This window comes from Dermatophagoides farinae, chromosome 5 (assembly GCF_024713945.1).
Source record: "Dermatophagoides farinae isolate YC_2012a chromosome 5, ASM2471394v1, whole genome shotgun sequence".
In the NCBI taxonomy this organism is placed as follows: Eukaryota; Metazoa; Arthropoda; class Arachnida; order Sarcoptiformes; family Pyroglyphidae; genus Dermatophagoides; species Dermatophagoides farinae.
The window spans coordinates 1,742,925-1,766,391 of NC_134681.1; the positions used below are offsets into that span (position 1 = coordinate 1,742,925).

Sequence of the window (23,467 nt, forward strand, 5' to 3'; positions counted from 1 at the left end):
CTAGATGGCGACACACAACAAACCCACACACACACACACACAAACATTGTTGCTCGAATTTTTTCAATAATTTTCCAAAATTTAAAATGTAAAAATAAACAAATTCATCCATATATATTAATGAATGAAATTAAATCTTAATCTTAATATATATGATGCAAAAAAGACCACTTGAAAAAACAATTCACATGCCAAGAAGATAATAGCTTTCATCAATCAATCATCAATAGTTATAAATCCATAATTAATCAACAACAGCAACAACCATCGATCGATTGATTGATTGATCGAATGCAAAATGCAATGAGCTGTTATTATTATGATTATCATAAGAAATCAAAAAAAAAAAAGTTTTTTTCTTTTCATTTTATATGTAAATATATAAAATAGGGTAAGAAATTGTGATTTTTTTTCAATTTATTATTGTTTTTTTTTTTGGTTTCTATAAATTCAAACAGACAACAATTTAACGAATTTTTTAACAATATTCTGTGTATACCGGAATCTGAATCACATTTTTGAAGAACCTTTATTAAAATATGGCCAAGTATATTGATTCTAAATCTACAATTACAACTATTTTGACAATAAACAATGTGCCTTTGACATATTCATCATCATTCTTAGTGATTATTATAATGATAATTTCAACAACAATAATAACGATAATACCAACATATGAAATGGCCATCATACCAACCCAACAACAAAGACAGAATCGTTTTAAACTTGTTGTATTTAGTTTTGATGGTTTTCGTCCCGATTATATTGACATAGAACGTACACCAAATCTTTATGCTGTCGCTAAAAATGGTGTCCAAGGTACGATTACAATTTTGTTGTTGTTGTTGTTGTTGTATCAAATTTCATTATTGAACACACGCGATAATTGATTAAATTTTCCATTTTTTTTCATTATCAAATCAAATCATGTCATATGATGATGATTGAATTGAAATAGGTGAAATGCGATCAACATTTGTAACGAAAACGTATCCAAATCATCAATCAATTGTCACTGGATTATATGAACCATATCATGGAATAATTAATAATTTATTTATCGATAATCAAGAAACAAAACAATTATTCAATGTGAATAATAATAGTATCTATTGGTGGGATCAGAATAATATTTCTGTGCCGATTTATATTGCAAATCAATATTATGAACCAAATCGTTATAGTATTTCAATACAATGGCCTGGATCAATATCAAATTATACCGATGGTTTTAATTTCAATCACCGGGAACGTGTTTATTATCTTGAAAATTACAACGCTAATTCTGATTGGTTTCATTTTATTGATCTTTTAATGAAATGGTTACTTGATCCAGTAAAACCAGCAAATGTTGCATTTGTTTATTTCCCTGAACCAGATAAACATGCACATCAATTTGGACCGTTCAGTGATGAAGTTTATGAACAAGTTAAACAATTGGATAAAGTAGTTGGATATTTTCGTAAACAATTATTAACAAATCATTTAGCACATATAACAAATGTTATTTATCTATCTGATCATGGTATGGCTGAAATTCGTTCTGAACGTTCATTATATATAGATCGATGTGATGAATATTATCCTGGATTAAAATATGAATTATATGGTTCAAGTCCAGTTTGGTCTGCGATACCAATATCGGCACCTAAATCATCCATATCAAATAATCAAAAATTATCATTAGCTGAATCTGTTCGTGATGCATTGAATAATTGTAGCCATGAATATTTTAATGGAAAATTCACTGCCTATTTACAGGAAGATATTGCTGATGAATTTCATTATAAAAATAATATTCGTATATTACCATTATTCATTATAGCTGATGAAGGTTATGATATAAACTACAAGGATGAAGGATGGCGGCCAAAAGGTTATCCAATATGGGGTAATCATGGTTATAATGCATCATTGCCATCAATGCGTCCATTATTTTTAGCACAAGGTCCAAGATTTAAATTTCAATATCGTCATCCAGTGCCATTTGAAAATATTGATCTCTATCCATTAATGTTGAATTTATTGGATATTCCACAAAAAAGTTTTCCTCGTACAAATGGTACATTTGAACGTGTTCATCAAATGTTATCGAATCGTCTTTATTTAAATGATAATGAATTTACAATGGGTCTTTACGATATGTTTGATCATAATGCCGATCACAATACATGGATGTTATGTAAGTATCTTGAATTGAATGATGATTAAGCCAATGAAAAAAAAAATCCTAATCAATTCTTTCTTTTCTTTTAGTATTTCTTTATTTAATGACTGGATTTTTAATTCTATTTATGGTTGGTTTCTGTTTTGTATGTATTTCTGGACGATTAGAAAAGAACTATCTCCGTAATTCTATTGATTCATCATCAACTACACGATCAAGATTGACAAATTATTTACGAAAAATTTCATACGGTCATCATAATAATAATCAAATGTCTAGTTATCGTATGTTTGCCAATGAAAGACCAACATCACATCTTGATTCATCGGATGATGATGATTCTGATGATGGTGGTGAAAATGAATTATACAATCGTCATAATCATCATAGTCATCAGCAGCAGCAGCAGCAACAACAACAACAACAATCACAAAAATCAAAAATAAATCAAAAAAATCAACTTACAGATATTGATTGGGATATATTGGGTACTGGGCTTGATATCGATCTTGTTGGACAATTGAATCAATCATCATCATCATCATTGCATATTACGAAACGTAATGAATATCTACAAGATTCTAGTAATGATGATGATGATGATTACATTAAATCATTGGAAACAAAAACGACATCTACAATGGCCAAACGAAATGAAGCCATTTCATTGTTAATTTCTGATGCTGATGACGATGATGATGATGAAAATGATGAAGAAATTAAAGCAAAAATTAATATAAAAGAATATGAAAATCTAATATCCGAATCCATGAATGTCAATGATGATGATGATAAAAAAATTGATAATAAATTGATTGATATTTAAAACAAAGTGTTTTTCACTTGTACTTTAATTCGTGATGAAAGTTAACAGAGAAAAGACATTAAAGTTGAATTAATTGAAAAAGTATCAAATTTTTGATTATAAAATGACATGACAAAATATATAATTGACAGTGTGTGTGTGTGTGTGTATGAGAGAGTGAGAATACATTCAATAAAATGACATTTTCTTTTGACAAATGTTCCAATAGAAAAAAAAGAGAGAAAGATTATTGTTTCTGAATGTTGGTTTGTTTGTATCACAAAAAACATTATGTTTATATAATTCACTGATGATTAATTGATGGTTTTGGCGTGCAAATATAAGTGTATGAAACAAAAGGAGAACAAAAAATTGATAAAATTTAAGAAAATTATTGAAAATGATCGAAAAAAAATGAAAGGAAAGGTAAGGAAATAAAATAGATCTATCATCGTTGTTGATGATCCGGACAATAGACGGTGAAATTATTATCATCAAATTGATAATTCAATTCGATAGCACATGGATAGTGTAATAACATTGGTACGATGGCCATATTTTGAAAATAATATTGATCCATACGATGATGACGATAAAAATGATTATGATGATAATGACGATCACATTGATTCATTAAACAAGCAATGGTTGCACCAATTTGATTACAATAATAACAGCACGATTTTAATGCTTCATTTATAATTGTTAATGAATGGCTATTTATTGGCCGATATGGTGTTGCCATCGGTATATTGGTCCATAGATAACATTGTTCATGAAACCATATTTCAATTTTCGCTACCATGAAGAAAAATTTAAATTATTAATCAATCACGAAAATTGAAAACAAAACTCACCGTTGAAGATAGTTCGGCGGTCACCATTATTATTTATCATTATGCCAAAATCATCATCAAAATAATAAGGCCCATAAAGATAGCCAAGATTATTAACGTTTGGCCGTTGTTGACAAAATATACAACACCAATCATCCACACGATCTTCAGTTTGAGCATCGATTAGATTTTGTTTTAATTTACGTAAACGTCCAGCTGATGATCGAAGATATGATGATACGGATGATGTGGCATTTGTTGCCGCTGATGCATTCATCAATTGATTATTCATTGTTTGATTCGCAGTCGTACTGGGTAATTCATCAATCTTATTGATCAAATGATATTGTAATCGACTATCCAACAAAATTCTTGTATAAAGATCATCATCTTCAATAGGATCAGAATGTTTACATTTTGATTTTTTCGATTTTTTACCATTATCGTTCATTTTGTTATTCAATAATTTATCGCGAATAATTCGTATGATTGGACCAATTATTCGTCTCTCGTTGAGCAAATTCAATGATTCTGAATTTGGTTGCTGCTGCTGTTGAATGTGACCATTATTTTTTAATGATAATTTTCGTCGCATTGAATCACTAAATAGATTAACAGTACGATTCATTTCCAAATCTTCACGTTTAGAATGTTCGGATGATTTTTCTATGGATTTTTTCTTTTTCAATTTTTGTTTATTTTTCGTTTTCATTATCATTTTCTTTGATTTAATTTTTTTAACTTTTACAGGTTCATAATCACCATCATCGTCGCTACTATCATCATTGATTTCAAGTAGTAAACTCTTGGTGCTGCCATCGGAAATTGATGTTTTCAATGATTTCGTTTTCTTATTAATCATATGATTGAGCACATTTTTATTGACAACATTATCATCATCATTCTGTTGTTGTTTTCGTCGATGATTGTTTTGACAATATTTATCTACAACAAATTCAATAATTTCATCAACAGATTGATGATCATCATTTGTATTCATTGCTAATGATGACGATGGCAACAGATTTTTAGATTTTTTCAACCGTTTTGTTTTGACTGGTGTCAATACATCATGAGACGATGATGGTATTTCAGGAATTATTTTATCACATTCATCATTTTTATCATTTAAATTTATCATTTCTGAATCACTGTTATTGTCATCTGTATTGATAACATTTGATGATGATGATGGTGAATGATTCGACACCACCATATTTGTAGCAGCTAATGATTCAGCACGTTTCTTTAGCCGAGCTAATCGTTTACGATAACGATTCTGTATTGGTAATTGTTTTTCTTTTTTTGATGTCTGTTGATTATTTGTTGATGATTTATTCATCGAATCTACCACCATCGTCGCCGTCGTCGATGATGATGGTGGTGGTTCTTTATTTGTTTGTTGTAATTGTTTTTTCATTACCGTAGTTTCTTCATTAGATGATGATTGATGTTGTGTGTCAGAATCGGACGATGAATCCGAATTGGGCATCTGATCTAATAATAATTGTGATACAGGTGTTAATCGTTGCCATTGTCCATTACGTTTATTATCAATGGACATTGGTTTCTGATTTGCTGTTACCACAATAGATTGATGATTTCGTGAATTATTTTTCAAATTTTGTTTAACATATCGAGTTTTATTTTTATTATTATCAGATGTTTTCTGTAATAAACTTATGCCATCATGTTCATTATTATTTTTCATAGATTTTTTACGTGCTCTTTTCATTATCTTCACAATATTAGTATCATTTTCATTCGAATCAATATTATCGATTTTTTCATCATTTAGATTTATTTCAGATTGTTTTTTTTCTTCTTCTTCTTCTTCCAAATGTATAGGTGATGATGGTGGTGATTTTCGTAAGCAAATCTGTTGTTTTCTTTGTCTTCTACGAACAGTCTGTGGTTCATTTAATGATTGTTGTTGTTGTTCTAGTGATGTTGGTGGCAGTGTTTCATTATTATTGATTGTCATTAATGTTGTTGTTTCTGTTTCTTTTGATGATGATGTTTGTTCATTATTGTCATTACTATTTTGTTGTTGTTGTTGATCAACAATTATCGTTGTATTTACATCATCATTATCATTAGATGAATGTTCAACAATATTTTTCGAACCATTATTATTATCTTCATCACCAGAAGCATCATTTGTGCTTTTGTTGGAATTTAAACTAATTGAATCACCCATCGAATCATCAATTGTTATAGAGCTAGAAGATTGTTGCTGTTGTTGTTGAATAATCGAGGATGATAATTTTGGTGGCTGATATTTACGTGGTCTACCTCGACCACGTTTTACTGTTGGTGCTTTTTTCAATAAATGTTTAAGTGTAACAGCCGATACTTTTGTTGTCGCTTCTTGTATTATCGATATCGATGGTAAAGTAGATTCAAGAATTTTTTCTATTGTTGCAGCTGTAATTGATGTTGATACATTTGAGGATGATGCGGTTGTTGTTGTGGTGTTTGTCGTGGTTGTTGTTGTAGTTGTTGTTTGAGTCGATGTTAATGTTGTAGTTAATGGTAATGAGGAATTTTTCGTTGTTATCATCGTTTGATTTGTTTCCAACGATGATGATGATGAGGACGATGATGCCGATGATGATGATGATGATGACAAATAATGTTCTGTCATCGATCGACGTAATTGTGTTTCAATTATTAATGAATTTATATTAAAACGATTTTTACGTCGGTGTCTTCTTGTACCAGGTAATGGACGTTGTTGTTGTTCTTTATGGGCAGCTATTTCTTTTTGTAATTCAATTAAATCATCATCATTTAATGGCGGTAATAATGTTTCATCTATACAATCATTATCCTCGTTATTATTATAATGATGATCATCATCCAATTGATAAGTCTGTTCATTAATTTTTTGTATATTATTTTCCTTGTGATTATTCTGTTGATTCTTATTATTTATTATTATTTGTTCATTATTATCATTTTCTACAATTTCTTGTTTATCATCATTATCATTGACAATTGATTTATTATTCTCATCATTATTATTATGACATTTTGAGGCATCATCTGTTAATGATATTTCAATCACATTTGATGAAGATGATGATGAGGATGTACAAGATAATGGTGATATAGATCTACAAGTAGATATTATAGGTAATGTCCTTGTCGTTGTCGTTGTTGTTGTTTTATTTGAAATTTTTTCAAATTTATCATCGTCATTAATGTTTACATTGGAATTTAAATCCGTAGAAGATATCTGTAATGGTGGTGAATAATGTTTACGTTTTAATTGTCGTGTATAATGATTATTATTACCATAACGTGTTTTAAAAAATTTTTTCGTCGTCGATGATGATGATGATGATGATAAAGAAAGGCTACCGTTAGAATCTTCTTCTAGAATTGAATTAAGATTGTAGAAAAAAAAATAAATAAATATAAATCCAATTAAAACTATTCAAACATACTCACCTGGTTTAATTGGTGGTATGAATTTATTTACGGTTATAGCAGATATTGAATGTAATTTTGGCTCAAATAACATCGATGTTGCAGATGTGGATGTTACAATTATGTTATGATGATGATGTGATATAGGTGTAAATATGTTTGTAGATAAAGATGTTGTTGCTGTTGTCGTTGTAGTTGTTGTTTTTGTTGATGATGTAGAATAATTTGATAACGTCGATGTTGATGCTGATGCTATTGATGATATCGTATGAGGCATATTGACATTATCGATCGCAAAAAAGAAAAAAATTCCAAAATTTAATTTCATGGATAAAAATTAGAATTTTTTTTCTTCTTTTTGAAATATAGAGTGATGATTGGCAGATTGGATGAAATTTTCACATTTTTTCTTTTTGAAAAAATATAAAATGTCAAATTGAAACACAAACACAAACAAGCACAAACAAACAAAAAAAACGTCGATTTGAGGATATTGTTGATTGATGAGTACAAAATTAGTCGAGCAATTTTTTTTTTAATTCAAACATTAGTAATTGATGATCAATCACAATGTTCGAATTTTACAGTATACGCACACACACATACACACACAGTCATGATTCATTCGAATGATGATTATTTTTTTATGTTGACTGATAATAATAAACTGATTTATATATCTGTATATAAGCATCGTATGGGAAAAACAAAAAAGATGTGGATCAAATTTTATCAAATTTATGTGAAAAATAAAATAGAAAAAAAAATTTATTTCAAAAAAAAAAAATCCAAAATCCAAAATTGCAGATGTAGATATCGGAAAAGATTAGTAGACATAGAGAGATAATAAAGATATATACAGGGATCAAAATATTGTTGATAGGAAATAGATAATGGGACAGAATGACATTTCAATCAATCAATCAATCAGACAAAAAAAATCATTTCAAATTTCAGACATGCGATGCTAAAAAAACCCTACACTTCATTTATTTATTGACAGGGATAATTTACATCAGGCAAACAGGAATCGGAAATGAAAAAATAAATTCATTTTCATTTTTTTTCTGTAAATTACATACCAGGAATGACAACAACAACAAAAAAAGAATCTTCACGAAAAAAGGAAATTTCACATGTTCATATCAGATTGGATCGGATAGAATTACGAATATTCATTCATTGACCGGAATCATCAGCATCTATTCGCCATAATCGCGCCACCATCGTCGTCGATTGAAATGGTAATACACATCAGATGATGTGATTACCATTTAAATTTGAATTTTTCTTTCATTCATTCATAATGAACAATCATCATATCAATTATAATCATTCGAAAAAAAAAATTTTAATTTTAATTAAAAATTTCTTCTTCATCAATATGATATCATCAGTTGAATAATGCTGTGGTAGATAGACCAGAGAAAACAAAAAAAAAAATTGATCCACGATTCTTCAAGAGAATTTTTCCATTTAAATACCTTAATTTCATGAATGAATTACTGAAAAAAAAATTTGTAAACACAAACATCGACTGTGTGTGTGTACGTGTTGTTGTACGTTTACACAAGCAAACATCTCAAATTTAAACAACTACATTTTGCACTGATTAAATTTTATCATTATAGCCAATAAAAAATAAAAGTAGCGATGATAATCAGCGACCACCATCAGCGATCAATCATAAATCACGCTACAACTATAGCGTGTGGGTAATGTGATTCGAATGATTATAGCGCCACACGCGTTGCTCATTGTGTTAAATATAATATTATGTAAGACAGCATTTCCCAAACTTTGGTCCATGACCCAATGCTGATCCGCACGAAAAATTTAAAGTTTTTTTGCATTATTCTACGAAAATTTCAATTAAAATTTGGATTTCTCTTGACCGAAATGTTTTTTCGGTAATTGTCCAATTACTAATTTGTGTAATTTTTTATGCATTTTTAAAAAAGTGGTCCGCAAAAAAATTTTACTGCTAACGCAGGTCCGCGTCCAAAAAAGTTTGGGAAACACTGATCTGAGAGATTTACACACCCCCAAAATCGTAGTAAAAATTATTACAGTAATACCCCGCTTAATGCTGCCCCGATTAGCGCTGTTTCGATATTACGCTGTGCAATTACATTACATTACAAAAATACATTGTTACATTGTATATGAAGGGTAAAAATGAATTATGTAAAAATAGCCCCGCTTAGCGCTGTTTCGCTTTACGCTCAAAATTTTTGGAACGTACCCTCGCGTTAAGCGGGGTATTACTGTACTACTACAACTTTTTTTTTACCTCTACCTCTACGAAAAATTCTTTCATCTTATTTTCATTTTCATTCTTTACTTTTTTTCTAACTCATACTCTGTACAACACACACACACACACACACACATACAATATATACGTACTACTACCATTATTCGTGATGTTTATAAATCTGACTAGCCCGGTAGAGGCGCTTCACGCCTGTCCCATGATTGGCGCGCGCACGCTCCTTTGCTGCGTCAATTTTTGTTTATACAATGCAAGCACTTGCAGAGTGTAAACATACTTATTTAAAAATGGAAAATTTTTTCCACTAAAAAACATTCCTCTTAAAATTTTTTTCCAAAAACTTTTTAATTTAATCAATAGATGGCGCATTATAATCGACAAGTAACTAATAAATAGACCGATAGATGGCGATCAATATACTAATTTTTAAAAATATTTTTTTTTATTTTAATCCAACAAATTCGAATAATATATTTTGATAATAATTAAAAAAAATCAAACATTTATGGAAAGAATTTAAAAAAAAGATATAATTAATTAATTAATTAAACAGACAGAATGATAGCGAAATAGAAATAAAATCAATCAAAATTACAAATTTTACATGCTCACATACCAATTGAAAAAATGAATGAAAAAGAAAACAAATCACATGTCCAATAGAGATGATTGAATTGAATCATGGTGGTGATAGCCAGGTTTTTCACAAAAGAAAGTATTCAATTTTTTTCTGTTTTGTTTTAAAAACTAATCTCTTTTTCTTGTTGTTGTTGTTATGTTTGTAACAATAAATTCTATCAAATATGAATATAGAATAATAAAAATATCCTAAAATTAACATTAAATCTATTTTTAGCAGTGTTGATTGTGTTTTTTTTTATCAAAAAAAATTGATTGAGAAAGTAAAAGTGAAAGAGAGAGGCCAAAGGTTAAAAGGTCTAAAAAAAACACCACAAATAAACACATGCAAACATATCACAGTGACACCAAATTCTTTTTTTTGTAGATGTCCTATATAAATTGATTGATTATCGATTATTGTTTTGAGAGAAAAAAAATGGAAGAATTTTGTTGCTATTGCTGCTGCTGTTGTTGTTGTTGCTGTTGTATTGATTGTTCAATCAAATCAATCATATCGGTTATACGGGTTTCAAAATCATAAAATTGTTTCAATATTGTTATATTGAAACAAATTATGATTAGTAATAAAAAAAATACAATTTTCAATACAATTGTATCCGATAATGATGATAATGTTTGCGAAAGAAAATCAATTAAAAATTGTATAATAGTTACAATCATTTCAATTAAATTCATTGATAATAATGATAATCCTGTCTCTTCTGCATCATCATCATCACCATTACCACCATTTTCATGATTACGGTTCCTAGTAACATCAAATGATTCTTGCATAAATGCTTCAATTGATTCATCACTATTTTGATTTGTATCAATCATTAAATCATCATCTTCATCATTGATTTTATGATATTTTTCATTTTTAGATTTTGTCGATGACGATGATGATGATGTTGTAGTAGTCATTGTTGATTTTGATACATTTATTGATTGTTTCGGTTGTTGTTGTTGTTGTTGCTGCTGTTGTTGTTTAGCAGTTGTTGTTGTTGTTGTTGTTGTTGTTGATTCATTAAAAAGCATGGATTGTGCTGCATAATCAAAACGATTTGTACGTAATAATTTCAAAATATCACCAATAAGATCTTGAAATCCTTGTACGGAATTTTTTTCAATTGATGATTTCATCAATGATAATGAAAAACTTTGTTTAATGTAATGGATATTTTGATAGATACGTAATTTTGTATGCGTCGGTAATCGTATAGCTGTTGTCGTTGTTGATTGTTGTTGTTGTTGTTGATCAGCCGGTAAACATGAATTTAGACACCATGTTGCACTAACTAGAAATGAATCTGAATATGGTATATCTTGATTTCGAATCTCTGTAAATAGACAATAAGCACGATTTAGATCACTTTGTAAAATGTATTGACTTTCCAACACGGTTGCCGATTTTATCAATGGCATACCGGTCAATTTAATCGTATATTTCATGGTACGATATCCACTACGACGTATATCATAATCACCATCCGGTAATTGTGTTTGTGGCCGATTTTTCTCTTCAAATGGCATCCATGCTGATATTTTCATACCGGTGGTTTGTCGTGTTTTATGCAAATAACGCATGAAATTTTGATCAATAAATATTAATTCAAATAAATAATCCACTGGAAATGGAAGAATCTTTTCAATAATCAATGTTCCTTGATGACGTGAACAACGACATGAACCTTCAACCATTGATAATGAAGCAGCCTGAAAGAAACGATTCAATGATTTCATTTCATTTGATGATTGTGATGATGATGGAATTGTCGGTTTTGTTGTTGTTGTTGTTGTTGGTGCAGGAATCATTTGATCATCAACACGATCAACAATTTCATCATCTGGTACATTAGTATCCGATTGTTGTTTCTTTTGTTCAATCATTTCATTTGAAACATAAGATGATTCAGATGATGAAATGGTCATTGATCGGGCACCGGACAGAATTGGTGTGGATGAATTGATTGGAATTATTGATTTAAAATCATCAATATCAGGATCGATAATTGATTCATTGGAAGAAACATGAGCAATTGACACTTGTTGTTTTTGTTTTTGTTGTTGTTGTTGCTGTTGCTGTAAAGCATCATCAGCTGATTTTGTTGAATCATCATTTTTGCTATTTATCATAATTCGATCTTGTTGATCATTCGATTCATTCAATATTTTTACATGATCATTAATGGCCATCTGATGATTGATTGAATCATCATTATTATTGTCATCACCATTATTATTATCGCAACTACTACTGGCAGCATCAATACCAACAACATTATCATTATTATTATTTGTATGATTTGCCATCAAATTTTTTGTTGAACAACAAATTTTTTCAGCAAAAAATTCTCTTTCTTCTTTATCGTTCATGAAACCAAGATCTTCACCATAGAATCGATGTACTAGATCGGATATTTCCTGATTCGATAATGAACGACATTGATTCGAACGTTTCCAAACTGTTTCCATTAATGCAAATGTTTTATCACGTTGTGTGAATGATGTGAATAAATATCTTTGATTTTGTTGTTGTTGTGGTTGTTGATCAACATTATTATTATTATTATTGTTGATAGCAAATGTTGATGTTGATGATAATGAAATCGATGCATCTTTATCATCTTTATTTTCCATTATACCATTATTAGTCGATGATTGTGGCTGTTTTACAATCAATTGTATTGCATTCGGTATAACTAATGCAGTGTTTGCTTTATTTATAGCCACTATATTTGAACAATTCCATATCTATATCAGGTTTTTTTAAATGAGAAAATTTCAAAAACAAAAAAGAAAAAATAAATTTCATTGATAATCAATCAATAATCAAAATATTGATCAATGAATTTTGTTTGTTACATTTGTCGTGTATTATATCAATTATATAAAGACATATGTAAGATAAATTTTTTTTTTAAATGTTACAAACTTACCAAACTTTTAGCAAACATTCCCATAATATTATAATGGAATGCAAAATGATCTTTTGATATATAAATTCGTCCTTGTATTGCATTCAATGCACAATAAAAATCACCAATCAATAATTCATTATTATTACCAATATCTTTTTGAAATAAACGATTAAATTCTATTGATTTTTGTCGATAGGAAGCGGATATTATATTTGAAAGGAAATTATTTGATCTTCGTTTACGATTCATGGTTGTTGTTGTTGATGTTGACGGTAACTGTTTTGATATTATTGTCTGTGTTGTTGTTGTTGTGGTGGTCGTTGTTGTTGTTGTTGTTGCCGATGTCGTAGTAGTGGCCAGTGATATTTGAGTCTCAGATTTAATCATTTGATCATTAGAATTTTCGTTGTTGTCGTTATTCTCAGATAATGAAACAACATCTTTAAATGAAATTTGATATAAAAAAATGTCAAATAAAAATCAACAATCAAAACAAACATACCAGGAATATTTGTTGAATTTATTAAATCAAAAGATGATCTTCTATTTGTTTTCAGATCATCACAATCGTTATTATGTTTCTTTTTCGAAATTCCTGATGATTGTTGCCTTGAAAATCTTCCACCACATGCTGATGATGATGATAATGATTGACTATCAAAAGATTTTATTTGCTGTAATTTGTTCACTGCTGTTATTACATCATTGGAATCTGATGCATGAACATTTTCATCATCATCATCATCATCATCAGCTGCAGCAGCAATAGCATCGGCATCGGTATTATTAACCACTAGAACATTGTCCGCTGTGGATGGTGGACATTTCATTTCATAATCAACATTGACAACATTATCAATGATTGAAACCGGTACAATAGCATCACCATTACCAGTATGAGATTTCATCATCATATTTAAATCAACATTGCCAAATGATGACGTTGATGATGGTGATGATGATGATGATGATGATGAATTCAATAAATCCCCATCTATTATCATATCGACTAGATTATTATCACTATTATTTGGTCGAATCATCGAATTTGAATTCTTTATTGTATTCAAAAGATTTGGTGTTGAATTTTGTCGACAACAATGGTGCTGATGACGTAATCCGATTGAATGAACATTCATTACTTTTTGTTCTAATTTGAACGAATCATTATTATCGATTTGTTTATTTATTGCTGCTGATAATGATGATGATGATGAAGGAACACCATTATCATCATCATCATCTTGATCGTCTTCAACATTATAATTATGAATCATTTTGATACGCTGATCTTTTAGATATTCAGTTGCTTCTTCAACATCGGAATCGATATGAAAATTTGTTTGTTTATCACGTTTATTTGCATCGCCATCATCATCATTATCATTATTATCGTAATCATGATGATGATCGATGATTATGACAGGAAATTGTAGCATTTTTTTTTCGTCACTATTGCATTGAATTTATATGGAAATTTTTCAATTTTTTTTTCATTATTATTGAAAGCAGTCTATTTGAACAAAAAAAATGGAAAAAATGGAAATTGAAATTAGAAAAAAAATTGAAGCAAATTAAATCTTGACAACTAGAGTATTTTATTGGTGGTTGTTGTCAAATGAATACAACGCAAATTTTAAAATATAATAATCTCTCACTCTCTTTCTCTGTGTGTGTTTGTACGATTTAATCGAGGATTAGATTATCATCATCATCACTTTTTTTTTAAATCCAGAAATAAAAGATTAATTGATGATAAAAGTGGATCACCTGCTCTTATTTTTTTATGAACTTTTTTTTAACAAACGTCATTGTCTCATTTCATATTTGTTTTTTTTTAAATTAATTTTTGCTGATTTATCATCAATTAATCGAAAACTACCGGGTTCGACACACACACACACACCTACCTTGTGTAGTTGATAATTGAACACAAAAATGATTCAGAAACAATGAAAAATTCATCATCATCATTGATATTATTGCTGATTAGTATACTGATATCGACACACACACACAAAAAAACACTTAATCAATCAATCAATAAATATTTTTTTTGTTATTAAATCATGGAATAATGTTTTTCTTTTCATTTCTTATTGATTTTCTTTTCTGATAATAATTGATGGCGATGATGATAAGCTAAATTGAACATAAACAATCAATGATTGATTGATGATTGACAAGTGATGATTCAAAATAAACACACACAAAAAAGACAAGTGAAGAAGAAAAAAAAATTTCAAAATTTTTAAATCACAATAACAATGAAAAGAATTTGATTTGTGATGAATTTTGGGAATAAATCCAGAATCGGTGCAAAAAAATGGTGAGAATTGGTGATTGTCTAGAAAAGGAATTTTATAATAAGTAGATTATGATGATCATTAAATGATGAGAATCTGGAATTTTACACTATTTTAAAAATAATAACGATAATCTTGGATCTTTTCGGATAATCGGATTCTTGGAATCATTACGAATTTTTTTTTTTTTAATAATCATAGCGATTATTTATAACGAGTGTGATGATTTGCTCCTCTCTTTCTTTCTATCTCTGGTTGTTTGTCCAACAACCTTCGATCTTTATAAACCAACACCAACACCACCACCACCACCACCATCATCATCATCATCATCGACAACAACAATACAAACCAACCATAATCATCATCATCATCATCATCATAAGAGTTATAAAATGACCAAGTTGCGCATATTCCATTTTTTTTTCATTACATTTGATATACAAAATGATGATGATTTTGAAACAAATACCGATAGATGGCCATAGAATACAATGTTTTTGTTTATCATTTTTTTTTCTCGCATCCATTTAATTATTTGATTACGTCAGTTTTTTTTTTATTTTTTTTCCTGAAAAAAATATTTTTCATTTTTAGTTTTTTTGAAAATTGAATATTTTGTAATGTGAAAAGCGATGATGACGATCGATAATAATACTAATAATAATGGTCCTGTTAAACAATGGGAAGGTTCGTTTGTTTGGTTGGTTTGTTTGTTTGTTGTTGAGATTTTTTAAATATTTTTCATTCATTTTTGTTTTCTAAAAAATTCATTCGAAAAGAATTACGACGTTTAGCAAGACAATATGAAACTGATATTGATACAAAATTGGTTTCATTATCAAAATTAATGTCATTACGTAATGACCGTAAATATTATCCATCATCATCATCAACAAAAGTAGCTGGTGTGAGATTTCATCAAAATAAACAACAACTACAACAACAACAGGATGATGATGAAGAACCATTGATTAGTTCAAAAGAAACATTTGATCATTTAACATTTGAAATTGATTCATTAATTAATACGGTATGTTTATTATTGATGATGAAATGGAAATTATTTTTCAAATTTTTTTTTATCTTCTTTTCCCGAAACATACAAAATAGCTACAAAATGTAAACAGTCAAATGGATCAATGTATACAACAATTGCCCAATAATAATTCCATTCTATATACATTGCAAAGACATCAAGATATATTGAATGATTATCGTAAAGAATTTTATAAATTACGTACAAACATTGGTGAACAATTGAATCGTGATCTTTTGTTTCTGAAACAAAATCAAACAAAAAATGATTACAAGTAAGTTTTGTTTTTGGTCATTGAAAATTGAACAAAAAAAAATATTGAAAATATTTTTTTTTTCTCTCTCTCCCTTTAATAACATAGTAATGATGATTATCATGGCCAATTGAATCGTAAAACAGATTTTCTTCATAAAGAACATGATCATATCCGTAATTCAGAGATTATGATCGATGATCAGATTAATATAGCCATTCGTACTAGAGATACGTTACGTAATCAACGTTCAACGATGAAAGCCATTCAAACACAGTTGACAACTTTGGCAAGTAAGTTGAATGAATTTTCAAAATAAACAGAGAGGGAAAAAAAATTTCATCTATTTTCATCTACTAGACAAATTTCCAATGATCAATAATGTGATACATCGAATTGGTATTAAAAAACGTAAAGATTCAATCATTTTGGCCGTAGTAATTGCCATTTGTATTTTTCTGTTATTACTTTGGATATTCTGAAGAAAAAAAAACTTGAATCAATCAATCAATCAATCAATTGATGATTCACAATCGTCGTTAAATAATTATTCACAGTTTTAAAATTTTTAACAAAAAAAAACTTGCCGTTATTTTTTTTTCTTGTTTGCTGCATCTTGAACAACAATTATATTTATATATTTTATCATTTTAAAATGAAATAAAAAATTTTATAACTTTCTTCTATTTACTTATACCACTTTTTTTTATCAAATAAATCAATTAATCCATCCATTTCATTATTATTACAGATAAAGATTTGTAGAGATTTACAATTTTACAATAATCATAAAAACAACAACAACAATAACAACAAAATTTAAAAAATTAGAAAAAAAATAAATGTTCTGATGATGATAAATGTGTGACCGGTGAATATAATTTGAAAAGGCGCTAAAGGCAAATAAAATAAGTTGTTGATGTGTGTGTGTCGTGACGATCAAGGTATTTACCAAGTATTTAAATTAAGAAAATAATTAATAAAAAATTGTTCTGGTGTTAGTGTATCGATTTTGTATTTTTCATTATTGCCGATGCTGCCACTATTCATTGGTTGACCACTAAAACAAGACATCTGTTGATGTGCTGTTGCTATTGTTGTTGATGATAATGATGATGATGATGACGAAGATGATGATGATGATTTTATTGTTCCATATGGTTGCTGTAGTAGTAGTTGTTGTTGTTGTTGTTGATGACCAGATTGATGAATATCGATTAATAATTGATTATTATCTGAATTATTATTATTGAATGTATAAAATGATTCCGGTGGCCTGCGTATTAATATTGGTCCAAATAATTTTGCTTCATTTTTTTTGAGAACAAAACAAAAAACGTGAGAAAAAATTGTTTTTTGGAACAAAAAAAAACTTACAGATATAAAGTTTATTCAATGGTTTATCAATGCCAGAATTATTACACATTTCCTGCAAAAACATCATCAAATAATGGAATGCTGAACGATGAATTTCGGATAATTCATTATAAATCTAGAAAACAAAAAACGAACGAAAAAAAATTTTTTTTTATTGATTTTATAAAGAATCATCAATCACTTTATTGCTAACCTGTTTACATTCACTATGGTTTTTATTTGCACGTTGTACACGATCATAAAAAATGAACGGTATAATTGATTCAGGTAATGTTTCAAGAAATAATAATAATGCTTCAGCTAATGAATGTTCAGATACATTTGCTATTCTATTCGGATCACTTGAATCCAATGAATCACGTATGATGAAAAATTCATTTTCCATACCAGAACTTTGAAATATATTAACATTAACATAACCATTACGATAAAGATGATCAATGAGAATGAATAATTCTTTCGGCAATGGAAGACCATCATCATTATTATTATCATTGACATTCATTGTTGACATTGATTCAGTTATAATATCAATTAATCGTTCTTTATAATTAGGTAATTTTGAAACATGATGATCACCAAATTTTTGTTGAAATTCTTTCAATGTCATCGTTGCTATTGGTTGTTCCAATTGAACCAATGTTTGCAATGAACAGCCAAAACAACTGAGACGATAATCACCAGAAATTGTGATGAAAATATCTTTTCCACCAATCAAACTTAATACTAATGTATCGGCCAATGTTTCTAAGCCATAATTAAAACGATATGCCATTGATATATCATCGAAATTCAATTCAAATACAATGATAATTTCTTCTTTCACTTTAATCATACCAGTAGCTGGTGTTACACGTAACCATTGTTTACAGAAATTTTTATCATTTGGTTTATTTATAAAACGATAACGGATACGACTTTGTCCAGTATTTGTCAATGTTAACATACGACATGAATTATCTTTAAATGACACGGTACCGAAATTAATTTCCGTTGTATCAATGGAAACTTGTGGTAATAATTCATTTTCAACTTTATCCAATTTTTTCATCACATCTTCATATACTTTACGTTTAAGTTGATGGTCAATTAATAATACTTGTGATTCAAATAATGCTGATACTGGTTTATGATCACTATCTTTCAATTCAGGATGTGATCTATATACCGTTTGATGGATATTTTCACCACGCCACAATATACGATCACACCATGCAGGTGGCCGCCGTTTTTCCGATGAATCCCATTCATTTGTACCAGTATTATATTTATATGATGGCATATGACGTATAATGGATTCATTGAAACCTTGAAAACAATTTTTCTCAAGCATTTGATTACGTAATTGATCAATAGCTAATAATTTATCAAATTCTTGAAGATTTAATAATTTTTTCACATAATCAGTATCTGATGTCATTATACGATAGTTTAAATCACCAAACCAATAAATTTGACTAGATTTAAATTCAAATAAAATTTTCATTTTCTTTTTTTTTAGAAAAAAAACAAACTACTAGAAACTTACTCATGATCATAAATCCGTTTTGGTGTTTTAAGATTCATAAATTGTAAACGTGAATTAATTTCACGAAAATCCTGATTACGCCGTTCAAATTGTTCAACATGCGCGGCTAGATGACAATTGACAAAACAAATACTTGTATCATGTAGCTCAAAACGAATAGCGACACCGCCTTTATTTCCCTGTAAATATATTTTGCAATGAGAAAACAAAAATGTCACAAAGAAAATACCTGACAAAACGAACCAAACTTACCATTTTTCCAAGAATCCCAGTGCCAACAGTTTCGGCTGCAACATTTTTAATAAATTGCCGAAATTCTCTTGCAGCAAATATAATCAACATCATACCGATGAGGCGGATTTTTTTCAACAAAAAATATTGCCTCTCCGGATGTAATGATTGTTCACAAATCTGTAACCAATAATCTTCTTTTTTATTATCATTAAAAAGAAATGCTTCTTTACTTAGATCTAATTCTTGAAAACCGATTGCATAAAAATCTGGTGCATTAGCGTCTATCGATAAAAAATGTGTACGCATCACATCGGTATTCAACATTATCTGGCCATTTACATTCCATGTACCAATAAACAGTGTATAATTAACATAACGTACATATTCATTTCTACGTTCTTCTGTTGCGGTTTGTATTTGCAATTCACGATTAAAATCACTATTAAGAAAATTATCCGTATCATAATCACCAAAATGTTCCGGTGATTCTGGTTCAATATAATTATTATTATTTATAATTGATTTCATTTGATGATTTTCATATTGTTGCTGCTGTTGATTCATATCGTCAAACAGATTGATTAATTTATTTGAAAAATTTGAATTTTTTAATTTATTTTCAGATGATGATGATGATGGTGATGGATTTGAAATTGATCGTAAATTATCATTATTACCACCATTTGATGATACTAATTCAACCAAAAGAGAGAGAGGGAGGGAGGGAGAAAAATAAAAAACGATTAGAAAAAAAAATGTCCAACAAATGATTAATAGTGTTGTTGTTGTTGTAGCTGTTGTTTATGGCCATCATCATCATTTTTTTTTGTGTTTGTTTTGATCTGTCAAAACATATAAACATAAAACACCCATCCCCATTAATATGATAAGAACACCTGTTGTTGTTGTTGTTGTTGTTTTAAATGTCACTTTTTCATATATGTCATATATAATTATTATAATTAATATTTATTACAAGTGCGCATTCATTATATGATTTGTGTGTGTGTGTGTGTGTGTGTGTGTGTGTGTGTGTGTGTACGTGAATGACATTCATGTCAATCATAAGATAATGAAAATCAATAGATTGACAAAAAAAAAGTAAAACCGACAACTTACAATAAAACTGGTCATTGGATTGTAATGGAATTTGTTGAATATATTGTTTGATCCATATAAAATCGATTGAATCGGTAAATGTACGATGTGATACTTTTTTTTCCCCCATAAGTATGTGAGTCAGGTAGCGGGAAAATGAAAAAAAAAATTTGAAAAAATTCATTTCAATTCAATTGACAAAACAAAACAAAAACATACCCGAAACAATATGTTGTAATTGTGAAATAAATTTTTCAGTCATTTCATTATATGATAATATAAAACGATATGATGATGATGATGATGATGATTGTTTATTAATGATTTTTTCATCATCATCATCATCATCATTATTGGATTCAATCTTATCATCAACAATCATTAAAGGATCATATTCTAAAAGTATTGAATCTTTAACCGATATTGTTTTATCATTTTCAGTCTCCAAGTTCAATGTCATTGATTTGTTGATTGTTTTTGTTGTCGTTGTTGTTGTTGTTGTTAGTGGTGAGCATTCATCATAGGTTATAAAAAGAGCAAGATCAGTACCGTTTTCTTGTTGTTTTAATTAAAAAAAAACAAAAAATGAGATTCAATTAAAATTCAAATTAAAAACATAAACAGAAACATACCGGATATTTGTAATAGAATTGGATCAAGTGTCACTGTGTGTGTGTGTGTGTGAGTGTAACAAAAAAAGGATAAAAATGAATAAATAAATCATCAAAACATTTTTAAAAAAACATTCTATATACCAAGTTGATAATGAAATCTTTGATCAATTGGAATGATTGTTTCGATTGGAATATTTTCATTTTGGTCATTTTGATTATTATTATTATTGTTCCATATGAATAAACCATATGAACCATAATCAGCTTGTATAAGGCCTATTAAACGTGATGATTGTATTTTATTATTATCATCATCATCATCGTCATCACCAAGTATAATTGTTACATTTAATTTCTGGGAAAAAAATGGTCGTGTTTTAGTTTTTGTACAAAGAAAAAAAAAGAAAGAAAGAAAAACTTACAGCCAAACATTTATGATTTGATTTCAATGTAGTGGCCATTTTATTATCAGTCTGATGATTTGTTTTTGTTGTTTCACCATTATTCAGTGTTTTTTTCTTATTATTATCATCATCATCATCATCATCTTTAATGGTTTGTAGAAAAAATCTTGAATTCATTCTTGTTATTGTTTTATTGATTAATCATTGAATTGATGATCGAAATTTTTTCTTCTTCTTCTTCTAAATTCCAAACAAACACAAGTAATGAACAGAGAGAGAGAGAGAGAGTGGGAGAGAGAGAAAGAAAATTTATAAATAAAGCAACCAACCAAAACATACCTTGTACAACAATCAATCGATGAATATGAAAATTGAAAAAAAAAATAAATAAATCACCGGAAATGTAATAGGTTTTTCGTTTCAGTTTTTTCCCGAAAGATCTTGGTTTTGATATTTTTTTTTTATCCAATAGAGACAGAGAGAGAAATTTTTGTTATTCTAGATGAGTATAATGATTATTGCTGCCATGTTATCGTTGTTTTTGTTGTTGTTGTTATTGGTGATCAAAAACCACACCGACATTTTATGATTTTGTATACAAATTTCATTTTTTTCACTGGCCAAAAATAAAAATAAAAATTCAATGAATTTTTTGCATGTCGATTCACAACAACGAATCAATCGATCAATCAATCAATCAATCATTTAGATTGCAATCGAAATTACAGGTTTTTTTTTCTTTGTACTCAATACCGGGAATTTTCGATTATATATGAAAATGTTTACAATTTGCCAATGATGTTTGTGATGAATGTTTGATTCTTGTATGTTTTTTTTCCTGTTCATGTATGTATTTATGTCGATGTCAATCAATCAATCAATCAATCGAATGATGATGATGAATACAATACGGCAAAAATGATGTTTTTCTTTTATATTTTAAATGACAAAAAAAAACGGCCACAAAATCCTGTGAATAAAAAACGTTTAGAATTTATTCAAATTTGTTTGTTGTTTTTTTTTTTGCTGAAACAAACCTATTTTGGTCATAAATTATAAAAAACATATTCACATATCGTCGATTGAATGAAGTTTATTTTTGTTTCTGTTTTTATTTAGCTGTAATATATAAAAATTTAGGGCGTCACTATTTTACAAATTTTTTTTTCTTCTATTTTCGTTGTTGTTATTATCAATCAATCGATTGATTGATTGATTGAATCATCATCAAAATTTGATTTTACATACAAAATATTTAAAATCTACTGATTTGTTGTTGTTGTTGTTTTCTGGATATCAAATACATACACACACACACACACACGCGATCAATCATTATCACCAGATAAACCAAAAAAAAAAAAATTCATCGCACTAAATAAAATATATTCGATTCATACGAAGACGATAAGAAAAAAAATTCTTATTGATGATTAACCTCAAGTGTTTGGATTTGGATGACGATGATGATGATGGAAATAACCACAAAATATCTTACATTCATTTACTGACAACAACAACAACAACAACAAACAAACAACAACAACG

At 28.6% G+C, this 23,467-nt stretch overlaps 5 protein-coding genes across 11 annotated transcripts; 2 read left to right on the forward strand and 3 right to left on the reverse strand.

Moving 5' to 3' along the window:
- Positions 1-7: 7 nt before the first annotated feature.
- On the forward strand, positions 8-3,002 carry LOC124493760 (bis(5'-adenosyl)-triphosphatase ENPP4). The gene is made up of 4 exons (XM_047056866.2): positions 8-391; positions 459-822; positions 962-2,185; positions 2,260-3,002. The coding sequence occupies exons 2-4, from the start codon at positions 540-542 to the stop codon at positions 2,994-2,996; spliced, it is 2,244 nt and encodes a 747-aa protein (XP_046912822.2). The 5' UTR covers positions 8-391; positions 459-539; the 3' UTR covers positions 2,997-3,002.
- LOC124493752 (uncharacterized) lies at positions 2,987-8,983 on the reverse strand. Of its 4 annotated transcripts, none has more exons than XM_075731531.1 (5): positions 8,731-8,983; positions 8,329-8,653; positions 7,268-7,926; positions 3,833-7,192; positions 2,987-3,773 (listed from the first exon to the last, which is right to left on the reverse strand). In XM_075731531.1, the coding sequence occupies exons 3-5, from the start codon at positions 7,572-7,574 to the stop codon at positions 3,424-3,426; spliced, it is 4,017 nt and encodes a 1,338-aa protein (XP_075587646.1). In that variant the 5' UTR covers positions 7,575-7,926; positions 8,329-8,653; positions 8,731-8,983; the 3' UTR covers positions 2,987-3,423. The 4 variants fall into 4 exon arrangements, with proteins under 4 accessions (XP_075587646.1, XP_075587644.1, XP_075587645.1 ...); XM_075731529.1 differs by having other exon boundaries at positions 3,833-7,189; positions 8,731-8,980; XM_075731532.1 differs by having other exon boundaries at positions 3,102-3,773; positions 3,833-7,052; positions 7,112-7,192; positions 8,329-8,959.
- A 961-nt stretch (positions 8,984-9,944) lies between these two features.
- Positions 9,945-15,712, reverse strand: LOC124493744 (uncharacterized). Of its 4 annotated transcripts, none has more exons than XM_075731534.1 (5): positions 15,547-15,697; positions 14,977-15,506; positions 13,569-14,579; positions 13,085-13,506; positions 9,945-12,899 (listed from the first exon to the last, which is right to left on the reverse strand). In XM_075731534.1, the coding sequence occupies exons 3-5, from the start codon at positions 14,503-14,505 to the stop codon at positions 10,596-10,598; spliced, it is 3,663 nt and encodes a 1,220-aa protein (XP_075587649.1). In that variant the 5' UTR covers positions 14,506-14,579; positions 14,977-15,506; positions 15,547-15,697; the 3' UTR covers positions 9,945-10,595. The 4 variants fall into 4 exon arrangements, with proteins under 4 accessions (XP_075587649.1, XP_075587651.1, XP_075587648.1 ...); XM_075731536.1 differs by having other exon boundaries at positions 14,973-15,506; positions 15,547-15,658; XM_075731533.1 differs by having other exon boundaries at positions 14,977-15,712.
- Positions 15,713-15,894: 182 nt separating this feature from the next.
- On the forward strand, positions 15,895-17,344 carry Gos28 (golgi SNAP receptor complex member Gos28). The gene is made up of 5 exons (XM_047063316.2): positions 15,895-16,062; positions 16,155-16,405; positions 16,486-16,685; positions 16,773-16,957; positions 17,025-17,344. The coding sequence occupies exons 1-5, from the start codon at positions 16,008-16,010 to the stop codon at positions 17,144-17,146; spliced, it is 813 nt and encodes a 270-aa protein (XP_046919272.2). The 5' UTR covers positions 15,895-16,007; the 3' UTR covers positions 17,147-17,344.
- Positions 17,333-23,397, reverse strand: LOC124498928 (inositol polyphosphate 5-phosphatase OCRL). The gene is made up of 13 exons (XM_075731537.1): positions 22,957-23,397; positions 22,666-22,889; positions 22,259-22,535; positions 21,938-22,159; positions 21,657-21,870; positions 21,534-21,566; positions 21,121-21,456; positions 20,923-21,015; positions 19,822-20,495; positions 19,570-19,748; positions 18,235-19,498; positions 18,042-18,156; positions 17,333-17,971 (listed from the first exon to the last, which is right to left on the reverse strand). Exons 4-13 carry the CDS (start codon positions 22,094-22,096, stop codon positions 17,613-17,615), a joined length of 3,426 nt encoding a protein of 1,141 aa, XP_075587652.1. The 5' UTR covers positions 22,097-22,159; positions 22,259-22,535; positions 22,666-22,889; positions 22,957-23,397; the 3' UTR covers positions 17,333-17,612.
- Between the last annotated feature and the right edge of the window lie 70 nt (positions 23,398-23,467).

Coding starts and splice junctions, on each gene's coding strand:
- LOC124493744 (XM_075731533.1), bottom strand. CDS start 14,505: ATGCTACAATTTCCTGTCATAATCATCGATCATCATCATGATTACGAT. Junction 13,507..13,568: donor AAATTCAACAAATATTCCTG/GTATGTTTGTTT, acceptor TTTCATTTAAAG/ATGTTGTTTCATTATCTGAG. Junction 12,900..13,084: donor GAATGTTTGCTAAAAGTTTG/GTAAGTTTGTAA, acceptor AACCTGATATAG/ATATGGAATTGTTCAAATAT.
- Gos28 (XM_047063316.2), top strand. CDS start 16,008: ATGATGACGATCGATAATAATACTAATAATAATGGTCCTGTTAAACAA. Junction 16,406..16,485: donor TTGATTCATTAATTAATACG/GTATGTTTATTA, acceptor CATACAAAATAG/CTACAAAATGTAAACAGTCA. Junction 16,958..17,024: donor ACAGTTGACAACTTTGGCAA/GTAAGTTGAATG, acceptor TTCATCTACTAG/ACAAATTTCCAATGATCAAT.
- LOC124498928 (XM_075731537.1), bottom strand. CDS start 22,096: ATGAATTCAAGATTTTTTCTACAAACCATTAAAGATGATGATGATGAT. Junction 19,749..19,821: donor CTGGGATTCTTGGAAAAATG/GTAAGTTTGGTT, acceptor ATATATTTACAG/GGAAATAAAGGCGGTGTCGC. Junction 18,157..18,234: donor ACCATAGTGAATGTAAACAG/GTTAGCAATAAA, acceptor TTTGTTTTCTAG/ATTTATAATGAATTATCCGA.
- LOC124493760 (XM_047056866.2), top strand. CDS start 540: ATGGCCAAGTATATTGATTCTAAATCTACAATTACAACTATTTTGACA. Junction 823..961: donor CGCTAAAAATGGTGTCCAAG/GTACGATTACAA, acceptor GAATTGAAATAG/GTGAAATGCGATCAACATTT. Junction 2,186..2,259: donor TCACAATACATGGATGTTAT/GTAAGTATCTTG, acceptor CTTTTCTTTTAG/TATTTCTTTATTTAATGACT.
- LOC124493752 (XM_075731531.1), bottom strand. CDS start 7,574: ATGAAATTAAATTTTGGAATTTTTTTCTTTTTTGCGATCGATAATGTC. Junction 7,193..7,267: donor CATACCACCAATTAAACCAG/GTGAGTATGTTT, acceptor ATTCAATTCTAG/AAGAAGATTCTAACGGTAGC. Junction 3,774..3,832: donor CCGCCGAACTATCTTCAACG/GTGAGTTTTGTT, acceptor TCTTCATGGTAG/CGAAAATTGAAATATGGTTT.